Here is a 12412-nt window from a genome sequence, read left to right as displayed (position 1 = left end):
AGTAATTAACATTGGCCTTAGTGACCATTTTCGTATTTATTGCACTAGAAAAATACCTAAGTCTCATGTTCACAAAAATGAACACAACTCCGCTAAATTACGATCTTTAAAAAACTATAATGTAAATAACTATCTTGAAACACTTAACGATATCGATTGGTCTGTTGTCACTAATAAGACGATGTAAATATCGCGTGGTTAACTCTTAAAGATATCATCATTAAGGTGATCGACTCAATAGCGCCAATAAAAAAAGTTAGACTTAAACAAAACATAGCACCCTGGTTTACCTCCGAAATTGCCAATGAAATCAAAGTAAGAGACACACTTTTAAAAAAATTCAAGAAAGATAAATCTAATCTAGATATATACAAATCATATTGTGCCTCTAGGCTGATCAAAAAAACTAAATCTAATTATTTTCTCAATAAGATTGATGAAAATAAAGACAACCCTAAAAAATTATGGAAAACCCTCAAACAGCTCGGATACGAGAAGAAATGTAAAACAAACACTAAAATCGTTCTCGATGCCAGACAATGGTAAAAAAACTTTCTGTCCAAAAGGCGTTGCCTCTCGTTTTATGAATTTTTCACGAATGTTGCGTCAACACTCGTCAAAAAACTCCCAAAATGCATAGGTTTTTCCACCATGTCCACTAACGATCTTCATATGTTAAATTAAAAGGAAAAATGTTTAAGCTAGAGCCTGTTACCATAGAATTTGTTAAAACTCAACTCGAAAGCCTAAATGTAAAAGCGGTCTAGATAATATTCCCTCAAGATTTTTACGTGACGGTGCGATAATCTTGGCTGAACCGATAGCTCATATCATTAACCTTTTGTTTAAAACTAATTGTTTTCCTCATGATCTAAAAACTGCTAAAGTTACCCCACTATTTAAGAAAAATACTAGAAACAAGTGTTGAGAATTATCGGCCGATTAGTATTCTGCCTACGGTATCTAAGATTCTTGAAAAATATGTAGCTATACAAGTTGAAAGGTATCTTTCCAAAAATAATATACTTTATGCCTATCAATCCGGTTTTCGGCAGGCCCATTCAACTGAAAGCAACCTCATAAATCTCATCGACGGTTTAAAAAACAATAAGTCCAAAGGCCTTCTTACTGGAATGGTTCTAATTGACTTACAAAAAGCTTTCGATATCGTCGATCATGTGATTTTAATTAACAAGCTAAAATGCATGGGTTTTAAGTGTACTGACTGGTTTCAATCTTATCTCGCTAACCGTACACAAGTTGTCAGTGTGAATGGTACCTGCTCTGAACCTCTTATAGTTACTCCCGCAAGGTAGCATCTTGGGCCCTATTCTTTTTCTATGTTATTTAAATGATATTGCTTCTTGTATTGATTCTGATGTTCAATTATTTCTATATGCTGATGATTCTACGATTCTGTATTCCCATCACGATGCCACCAAAATCGCTCATAAATTAAGTACTGTCCTAGCTAAGTGCCAGGACTGGTTAACTGAAAACAAATTATCATTACATGTGGGCAAAACCGAAAGTATTTTCTTTGGTAGCAGAGCGAAGCTTAACAAAGTTAAAGAGTTTTCTGTGGAATTAATGGGCCGTACAATCAAAAGTACTAAGCAAGTTAAATATTTGGGTATTGATTTAGACCAATATGTATCATGTGATATTATTGCAACTAGTGTTATCAGTAAAGTTAAGTCAAGGTTGAAGTTTTTACATAGGCAAAGTTCGTGCTTGAATAAAAAATGTCGTAAACTATTAAGCACTGCTTTAATACAATGTACATTTGACTATTCTGCCTCGGCATGGTACGGCGGTGTCAATAAGAATCTTAAACATAAATTACAAACTGCCCAAAAAAGGATGGCACGTTTCATTTTAAATGTTGGTCCGATCAGGTCTCACATAGGTGCCAAAGAGCTTTCCGATCTTGGGTTTCTTAATGTCAGCCTCAGAAATAAGTTTTTAAGATTAAATTATTTTCACAAAATTCGCTATAACTTTAATACGCCATCTTTCCTTAAGGATAACTTTTTGTTAATTTCTGATCATTATAACCATTTCACCAGGGGTACAACATTTAATTTTGTCACTCCTAAGGCTACTGGCGTTAACGATACAAATTTTTATTTCTTAGGTATCCATGACTGGAACAGGCTCCCCAATTCACTCAAATCAATACAAAATAATGCAACATTCAAAATAAAACATAAAGAATATTTTAATAATGAACAGCTTGGAATATCAGTTATTTTTTAATATTATTTTTTTTAATATTATCTTGTCTTATATGTATTTTCTTGTTTTTTCATTTTTACTGCGTCATACTTAATGATATATTGTGCTAGGTCCAACCACTCACTTTTCAGTTATTACGGATTGGACCCCATTGGAAATAAGTTTACTTTTTTGTCGACTTAATGGGTTATCCAGGTATTCTTTTTATACATTGTATATTTTAACTTTTATGTATGAATATCGAATAAAATCAATCAATCAATTAATAAATATGATGACAAATGAGATCAAGATAAATTGGATTTTGCTACTCAAATGTTGGCCTTACGTAAAATGTAAAATGCATAATTAATGTTGATTGTAAAATTAGATAAATTTAAATGTAATAATATAAAATGTTATTCATCTTGAACATATTTCAGAATAAAGATAAGATATTTCAGAATAGACAATAAAGATAATCTTTATTGTCATGAACACAACAAGGCGAACATGAAATTGGTTTTCCTTGATGCTTAAAAACACATACAATAAGCATAAAAAATAAGCATAAATTTATTACATATGTTTTTATAAATGTAAGTAGTACTGTAACTAAAGAGTGTTATTACCTTGCCTAATGCCTTGGTTTGATACACCTGCACCAAAAGACACACATAGTGCTGGCAAAATGCCGGTATAGATGCCTGCAACGTTGCTGGCACTTACCATATAACTATTCACATTGGGCAGGATTATAACCAAGGTCAAGTAAATCCGTCTAATAGGGTAACGGGACGATTCGGCCCTGAGACGATTCGGCCCGGGACGATTCGGCCCTGGGACGATTCGGCCCTGGGACGATTCGGCCCGGGACTATTCGGCCCGGGACGTTTCGGCCCTGAGACGATTCGGCACACTTAAATTTATTGGCTTTGATATGCATTTTATAAGCATAAAATAAGCTTTTTCCCCAAACTTTATTTTCAGAGAGACTATGGGGTAGTACTACTAGGGATAAAGATGCAATAAAGCGAACATTTTGAAAACATTGTCGAAAATGATAAATTTTTAGTCACGCGAACGATGTAAACAAGTTACGCCCTCTGTTGGCCGCTTGGCGAATGCACAAAATAAACAAGGTTTTCGAAGTAATAAATTGAATATAAAATTACGTTTTTTTTAGTAATTTATTATATATATTATATCAACATTGTCAATATCAATAAAATACGGATTGTTAAACACCTTTAAAAACTTGATAAATACCCAAAAAAATGAATATGAATTTGGTCTAAATTGAGACGTTTCGGCCCACAAAGTGGGATGTTTCGGCCCAAAAGTGGGCCGAATCGTCCCACCAAAAGTGGGCCGAATAGTCCCGGGCCGAATCGTCTCAGGGCCGAATCGTCCCTGAACCAGTCTAATAGTGCCAGACAAAATGGTACTGAAGGCTGCCCTTTATTGTACAATTTTCCATAGAAATGGTGGTAAATTAAATTCTAAAAATTGAAGTCAGTTTTTTGTTTTGTGTTCATGCACTACATGATATCATGTTTTCATGTTTTCTGTCTGATCACCAAAGTTAAGCAACTTTGGACCCGGTTGGAGCTTGGATAGGAGACCGTCTGGGAGTTGGGGTCCCATCAAGCATTCAAAATCAGAACTGCTGGCAGCCCTTGCATCTAGTATCTGCCTCAGACGTATTGGCTCATGCCTTTTCTCTGGTCAAGATGAAAACAGACTTAATCATTACCACAATTAATATAACATACCTGGATTTAGTCTTGATGTCACAACATCACCTATAACAAATAAAATATTTAATCATTTTTTCAATAAAAAAAGAAACCAGATTTATATATATATAGAAACACTTGACTAGTAATATTATACTGGAAATTAAATAATATAAACAAATTAAGATGAGAAAATCTGTAAGAATTAGAAAAAAAAACACCCAACCGATATTCGAAATAAAAATCCTCTGCTTGATATGCGGAAGAATTAAGGTGTTTTAGGAACTAGCAATGTAACCAAAGTGTATTGTAGTGCTAGATAAAAAACAAGCCAACACCTATATTGATTCCACCCCATATTCTAACAATGGTACAGTTAATAATGGGTGGTTATTGTCATGGATGGTAATGTCTGATTACCGTATTTGAATAGTACATTTTATTTATTACAATCATTCTAAATTTAGACTTTAATTGTTGTTGCATTTTAAATACTTACAATTCACTTCCACTGGATCAATATCATTTGACTCTTGTGACAGTGATACTGTTGCCTTTAGGACTTTTGCTGATGAATTACCTCTTTTTAAAAGAAAATTCTTCAATGGTGTTCCACGCCATAGGTATTCAGCAGTGACAGTCTAAGGGAAAAAAGGAGCCAGGAGATAAAAAGTTACAGCTCAAAGGCACTGTAGTTAAATTGATTTGCTTTGGTGAATACATTTTTTTTTAAATAATTTTGTTTATAATGTTATGTGTTATATGTTATGATAATGCTTTCATTCAAAGAGTTTTTCTCTCAATGAGAAATATAAAAATGGCTAACTGCAATTAAAAGTGTGCATCCTCCAACGAGACTAATCAAAAGACAGCATTTTTATTCTAAAGCTCTGTCTACACTATCAAACAAAATGTGCCTATATATGGACAAGATGATGTCATATCACTACCATTTTTGGGCATATCACTACCATATTTGTATATATCACACTTTTTTTGTCAAACTAGTTTGACAGTGTAGACAGAGTTAAAGATCTTAACTCAGTATCGTGATCCAGTATGCTAAATATATGGATAGCAATAGAGATTTTATTTATTGATCAATTATCATTATGAATTCTCAAGTTATGTGGTATTCCTGCAAAAACATGTTTAATGCATAATTCTTTACCATGCCAATCTACTAAAAATATTGATATTCCTACTTTTTTTTTCTCATGAACTTTCCATTCCTGTTGTGATACTGCTACAGTAATGTTCATGTCCTTATACATAGATAGTATATCTACTGGTGTTATTAAAGGCTTCTCACCAATTTCACTGTGCTCTTCTTTTATCGTCTGAAATACATATACTTAATGTTATTTGTGACTGTGTATATTAGTTTATTAATTATATGAGGGAAGTGTACAATGCAATCATCATGTTTACTTCTTTACAGCATATTTTATAATGATCAGGAATCAATTCAATACATGATTGTACACTGTATAATTTTAAGGTATATAAAAATAAGAGAATAAATATTATGCCAAATTAACTACCCTAGGTTAATGTTATTGACCAAATATGACAAAACAACTATTTATTATATCTATATTTTGAAAATATTTGTTAATGTAAGTAAATTAAGAACTACCTTATTTAAATACAGTTTAACAACAAATAGTAATTACCTGTTTATCTGACGGCTTAAAAAGTCTTGTTTGAAGTTGATATTCATCATTTGCAAGCATCTTTCCAAAAACTCCTAACAACATTCTTTTCTTACCAAAGAAATTTCTTACATGACCAATTAGTGCATAAAAACTGAAATGAATTAATGTTATATAACATCGACCGTTTTTTAAAGTAAACTGTATGTCCTTTTCATCACGTTTCCATTCATCTTGAATGCGATCTTTAACAAGTAGAGTGAATTCCCAATTCTCTTCATTTACAGCATCGTGTGGAAATGACAATGAAATGGGCTTGTTAAAGCTGGTGCCTTCTGGTCCACATTTAACAATAGGTGATATTATTGATCCATGAGGATAAAGTACAGGCATGCCTGTTTCCTCAAAACAATGTTCTAGAGATACTTTAACTTTCTCCCCTTCAATTGCTCCAGGTTGTATCTGCAACTTTATGTCTTCATCCTTAAGGTGAAGAGTTCCACCTGTGGATCCCACAATTAACTCCATTTGATCTGCAGAATGAAATATTATTTTAATTGTGTTTGTTATATAGTAATTGTTACAATCTCCTTCATTATACAATTATACTTTCTTCCGTCACAAACTTACAATGTTAGCTCTCTTTAGAGTATAACTTCTTAACAAAAATAGTACCAAATCATGTTTATTGTCAAGATTATATTAACACTGTACAGTAAGTAGATAATACAGCTTATATTTGAACATGTCATTAAGTTAACTAGCAGAACAATTTATATACAGCAATGTAAGATTATCTATTTTCCTCAATTCATTAATTTCAACTTGACTTGCACAGTGTTAGTTCTATTTAATTTTATAACAAAAATAGTTTTTCATTTTTTTAATATTATTGCAGCCAACTTTGGTTGTGGTATCATTACCATGCCATCTGTTGTAATTAATACATGAACAGTAACTAAAATAATATGTAACCATTTAAAAAGATATTTACACTATAATGAGTGTGTGGATGGGACTCAAACCTCTTTAGACTACTGAGCTCGGTGGTCTGGAGGTATATACGCAATGCTAGTAATCTGGAGGTCATGGGTTTGAGTCCAATCTGTGAAATACTTTTAAATTTGTTCGCAAAGTGTTCTCATTGAACTGAGTATACAGTGCAATTACGTCAGAATAAGACAAAACATCTGACCAATTAAATTATTCTCTTAATCTTTCAACTCATTGAAAATGTTTTGTGCCAAATTTTGAACCATGATTGAGAAACTTATAATCATAGCAGTACAGCCAAGGACAATTTAAGCTATTGAAGTTGCACGCAATTATAAGAATTTGTATATTATATAATATATGATAAACAAAATGAATGAAATTCTTACTACAAGTCCACTACTGAAATACCATTTTAATCACAATATGTTACATTGAACCATACAACTCCTTATACTATTCTTAAACTCACCAATCACTGGTTTAAGCTTTGTTTTCTGTTCTTCAACCATTAGTTTCTCAAACTGTTCACTAACAAGACTTGGTAAATCTAAAAAATGTAACATACAAAATATTTAACACATATTTTTCATAAAAAGAAATATTAATAGACACAACTTGGCAAAAATTGTTAATGTTCATAATGCTACCATATAATAATAATTTCTATATTTTTATACTGGTGTAGGTTACAAAGACTGGTGAGGCTATGTCTGAATATAGCCCGAGTGTCATTATCATATCTTGATCATCATCATGATAACAATCATATTATTATATATAACCTTTATCTACAATAATAGGCATTGGTACCCTCACTTATCATCTTATCAATGAGATTTTATCTATGATTTTTATATAATATATATATAAGTCTATTTTAAAAACAAGATATATATGAAATTTGTGAAATTTGTCTAATTTATATTTAATATATTTTAACATGGCACCTGTTCACACAATGATGTAAATTTATATTTTTATTTGTTTCAGCAAAATGTGGAGTGCTGAGGAGGGCCAAAGCAGAGAAAACACTACCACCAGGGAATAAAATTGTTCACTGTCTACATTTAACTATGCTATGCTATATTTATTGTTGAAATCATTGTTTTCAGATAGATTTGTGAAACATTATAATAACTTTCTATATCTATAATCAGCTTTAGAAATTCAACTACAGTACAACAAAACTACCCACTTTATGTTTGTCTTAATAATCAGCATTATATTCTTGTGTTAAAATATGATACTAATTATAATGTTAGAGTAATGTCATTCTTATTAACACAAACTTCTTTGTCATTATCATCTTGTTCATATCTTTATTTTAATTTTTATAATTCTTTGTTGTTGTTTGTTGTTTTGTCTTGTTGAGGGCCCATAATGGTAAATCCGTTTTTAAGAATATTCAAATAAAGAAAGGAGAAAGAACCCAAATGACACATTGATACATTTATAGAGACAAATACAATAAAAGTAGTTCCTCCGTTGGTTAAGAGTTGGAAACTTGATAGTATTCCTGTTAATACGTTGTTAAAGATATGATTTTTTTTTTTTTTTTTATTGGTAATCCGCACAGATTGAAAAAAAAAATGGATCGAATTTCTGTTATGACTGTACTTGTCTTTACGACGCCTGAGGGAATAGAAACTTGTGGAACAGAGATTGGAATGTTCCATTTATCCCAGATCAAAACATTTGTATAAACGTATATTAAATCTATCATATCAAAATAGTATTTTTTAAAGAAAATCTTCAACATTATGATGCTGTACTCGAGCTGTTCAACCAGTTTTCAGCTATTAAAAACAATTATTGAGGAGGAGATAGGAAAATGAGAAGCATCCTCGTATTATTGTGTGTGGGTATTTATTAAGATTGACATCCATTATACAGTGAATACCACAACCACGAAACACCCCTATTTGGGGCAAATCGTTGAACCTGAATTTGTTTTAATTGTCAATAACTAATTATTTAACTCAATTTAATTAGTAAACAGGGTTACATCAGATGGTTAAAATGAGTACCGAAAGTACGAACCAACTTTATATACCATCGAGTATAAATTCTAGAAATAAACCGCGATTTATCGAATTTTGCCCTTACATAAACTTATATATAGATATAGGATCTTGCTAACGTGAATACAATAGCCGGTATCACAATCCGATCAAAGATCCCTCTGCGTATAATGTCATTAACCACATTGTTACATAATAATAAAGACATTACTTACTTTTTATCTAGATTTCATTATAAATTATGTGTATAATCTATACACTAAAAAATAAAATTGAACAAACAATATGGATAATAAAAAAAATATTATTTCGTTTCCCAATGTGAGACTCGATCTCGGTACCTTGAATACCATAGACACGAGCACAGACCACCGAGCCATACACAACTGACTAAAAGTTGTAGAAAGATTCCTCCGTGTATTTTTTACTATGATGACATCTTTAAAAATGTTAAAAAATGATGCACTGTCAAACTATATACTTTTAACTTTAATATATGAACTTTTATTTTGAAGAAAGAAAGTTAAAGTTTGTTATCGGCCTAAGAAAATGTCATAATTTTTTGATTGTCGAAATACATTTTTAAAAATTTAAAATGCAATTAATGATGACTTTATCAACTTTTGTACTCTTAATTTCATAAATCAATCATACATATGATACATACATTTCAAGAAAATGAAATAAAAAATATGTGTTCCCGAGCATTCTGACGATCTATATTATTTTTAAAATTTAGCATATTTTCACCATTTTGTTAACTTACACGTGCGTAGCCTGTCACTTTTGACGTGCTCATATAACGCAAATTCGAGTTGAAAAGTGAATAAAATATGATGATATTATTAAAGAAAGGTTGTACAACAGAAATCGGACAAAAAGAGTGCGCATTAACGTTTAACGCGCAGTGCGCGTGCAAAAATCTGTGCACTCATCGCAATTATTTAAATGCTTAAAATTGCCTGAAACGTACTGTAATTTCATCGAAAATAAATTTTGACAATTTTGGAAATTTTAAGCGCGTGTACACATGCGTTATGTGCGCTACGCACGTAATTGTATTGTCATATGATGAAATAATGACCTGAAATTTATGAGTACCAAATTTTGTTTAAAAGTGATTCATGCTTGTGAAGATATGATTACAAACGTGATTTCGTTAAATCGTGCGAAATCGTGTGATCGCATGATAATGCATATAACCTAAAAATCAACAATCAAGCAAAAATCAAGCAAGCATGCCCCATAAATCTGCAAACTAGCTTCATTCCATTATTACAGTATTTTAAATGGAAACAATCAACTGTTTTATTTATAATAAATAAAATCTCTCCATTTGTTATTTGTTATCAGTTGCACACTTTTCGCCTTTTTGCAGTACCGCTCAGAAATGTTTTTTTAAATAACATTAGCGTCTAATTCTCTCTTTACTGAAATCCCATTTTAATCACAATTCTGTTAAATTATATATAGATACAATCATAAAACATACAGCAGCTCTTATTCTTAAACTTACCACTCTCTGGCTTAAGAAGTTTTGTTTTCTGTTTGTCACTTGTCTGTTTCTGAAATTGTGTTTGAAATTGCTCATCAACATTTCTTGGTAAATCTAAAAAAATGCAAAAAACAAAAATATTACATATTATATATTTTCATAAAAAACACTATATTTAAAGTCATAGCTTTTTTTTTCCAATGATATAAGGTTATATAAAGGCTCTGTGTGATACAAAGCCTTACAAACACTTGTGGGTGACTGTGTACAAGAAATCATTCATTCTGAATATACTATAATAATAATAATGTATACAGTTAACAACTACAGTTATTAATTTAAATTATGTCCTAAAAAAAATTGTGGAACTCAAACTCATCCAAACATATAGACATTTTTTGACAGCGACCCTGAATCTAAATCGTTGAAATTCTAGCAACATACAGTTGATTAGCATGGTTTCAATGGGTAAAGTGAAAATAAAGTAATCCTGAAATGAATAACTGGTATGATTCAGAATTAGGCAGTAGGAAATGCGATTAAAAACATCTATCGTAAGTTTTCAATATGCTTTGAACTTTTTGAATGTTTTTATTTATATTCTGTTTTATGACCAGTAACCAATTTAGTTTTTATACCTGTTTGTCAAAACACAATAAAGATCACTCAAGCCCCACCATGGTTTAGGCTGATGTCAAACAATTTTGTCAATATAGACCTGGAATTGCACCTTTAAAGGCTTACAATAAGGGCGCTTTTCTGGTCCTACTAAAGCACGCCCAGAAAACGTGCCCACTGTCCCCAGTCGTTAGTTCCCCATTATGTGTGTACGCTACACTTTTGTAAATATTAATTGTAAAAAAATAAAAAATGTAAATATCAGCCTAGAATGTAGAATTTGTCTTTATTTATTTATTTATTACCATATTTACTGAGGGTAGCCTATCCAGTTCCTAATAGAACTGATCATTCAGGGCCCTCGATAAAACATACATACAGTACAACACATAAAATATTAAATATAGATGGTACGCGAGCGAAGCGAGCGTACCATCTAGGTCGTACTCACAGATGGTTCTCGAATACACAGTAATTTCAGCGTAACAAAACTGGCGATTTCAAATGTACGTACCGCAGGACTATAATACATTGTCGTTTACAGAAACGAATAAATAGACACGATGATTTGTGTAGTCAACTAAAATTAGCACCCTGGGAATTACTTCCGAAGGAGAAACTTATCACAAAATGAGTCCAAATGTTTGATTTGGACTCATTTAAAGAAACCCAATTTGTGTTTTGTATGTAACATTAGGGTTGAGGGATGGGAAAGCGGATAGGTACAAAGAAGAACAATTTTTAGATATACTCTTTATCCACTCAGTAACGAAATATTTCTTTCATGTTTTATAGACCTATAAATAATATAGGCCTACATCTAAATACAGTAAAACATTTGCGATTTAATACTTTGTTAAAACTGTCACTGTCATAATCGATTGAAATATTAAAGTACACGATATACACCACTACGACGTTTATATTTTTGGTAATTATTAATTAATACAAACGTTGAGAAGGAACTGTCTATAGTATAAAGTTTATTTGTATATAATAATGTGTTTATATATCTAACAGTAGAGCCTATCCACAATCTCAGTAATAAAGTTTATTTGTATATATTTTTATATTACATTTAACAGTACGAACATTCACAGTTAGAAATGTTTGATTCAAATGTTGACCAACAATAGTTAATAATAGGTATTTACAGTATTGTCGAAGTATTGCAAGTTTATTCTCAAAGGGCCCATATATTTACCTACCGTATATGTTAAACCAAGGGCTCATAAATTTACCTACTTGTGTTAAACTCCGGCAGACTGAGAGATTGGGATGTTCCATTCATCGCAAATCAATACATTTGTAGAATCGTATATTAAATCTATCAAAATAGTATTTTTTAAAGAAAATCGGCCTGTCTTCAACATTATGATGCTGTACTCTAGCTGTTCAACGGGTTTTCAGCTATTAAAAACAATTATCGTAGGAGGAGATAGGAAAATGCGAAGCCTCCTCGCATTTTTGTGGCGGGTATTTTTCAAGATAGACATCCATTAGACAGTGTATACCACGATCGGAAAACACCCCTCTTTGGGGCAAATCGTTGAACCTAAATTCGTTTTAATCGTCAATAACTAATTATCTAACTTAATTTAATTAGTAAATAGGGTTAAATCAGGTGGTTAAAATCAGTACCGAAAGTACGAACCAACTTTATATACCATC

The 12412-nt window shown here is 31.5% G+C and overlaps 1 protein-coding gene across 1 annotated transcript in view; it reads right to left on the bottom strand.

Moving 5' to 3' along the window:
* LOC140047600 (uncharacterized) overlaps window positions 1-12412 on the bottom strand; it is a 264382-nt gene that overhangs the window by 239931 nt on the left and 12039 nt on the right. Inside the window, exons 10-15 of the mRNA XM_072092637.1 lie at window positions 10145-10237; window positions 7077-7154; window positions 5633-6144; window positions 5162-5296; window positions 4456-4597; window positions 3993-4022 (exon numbers count right to left, since the gene is read on the bottom strand). Of these exons, the coding sequence (XP_071948738.1) occupies window positions 3993-4022; window positions 4456-4597; window positions 5162-5296; window positions 5633-6144; window positions 7077-7154; window positions 10145-10237 (990 nt within the window). The remainder of the gene's footprint in view (window positions 1-3992; window positions 4023-4455; window positions 4598-5161; window positions 5297-5632; window positions 6145-7076; window positions 7155-10144; window positions 10238-12412) is intronic.

Source organism: Antedon mediterranea, chromosome 4, assembly GCF_964355755.1.
Source record: "Antedon mediterranea chromosome 4, ecAntMedi1.1, whole genome shotgun sequence".
NCBI classification, from domain to species: Eukaryota; Metazoa; Echinodermata; class Crinoidea; order Comatulida; family Antedonidae; genus Antedon; species Antedon mediterranea.
Note: the sequence above shows the minus strand (reverse complement) of the source record. Positions and strands in the feature narration are given on the sequence as shown.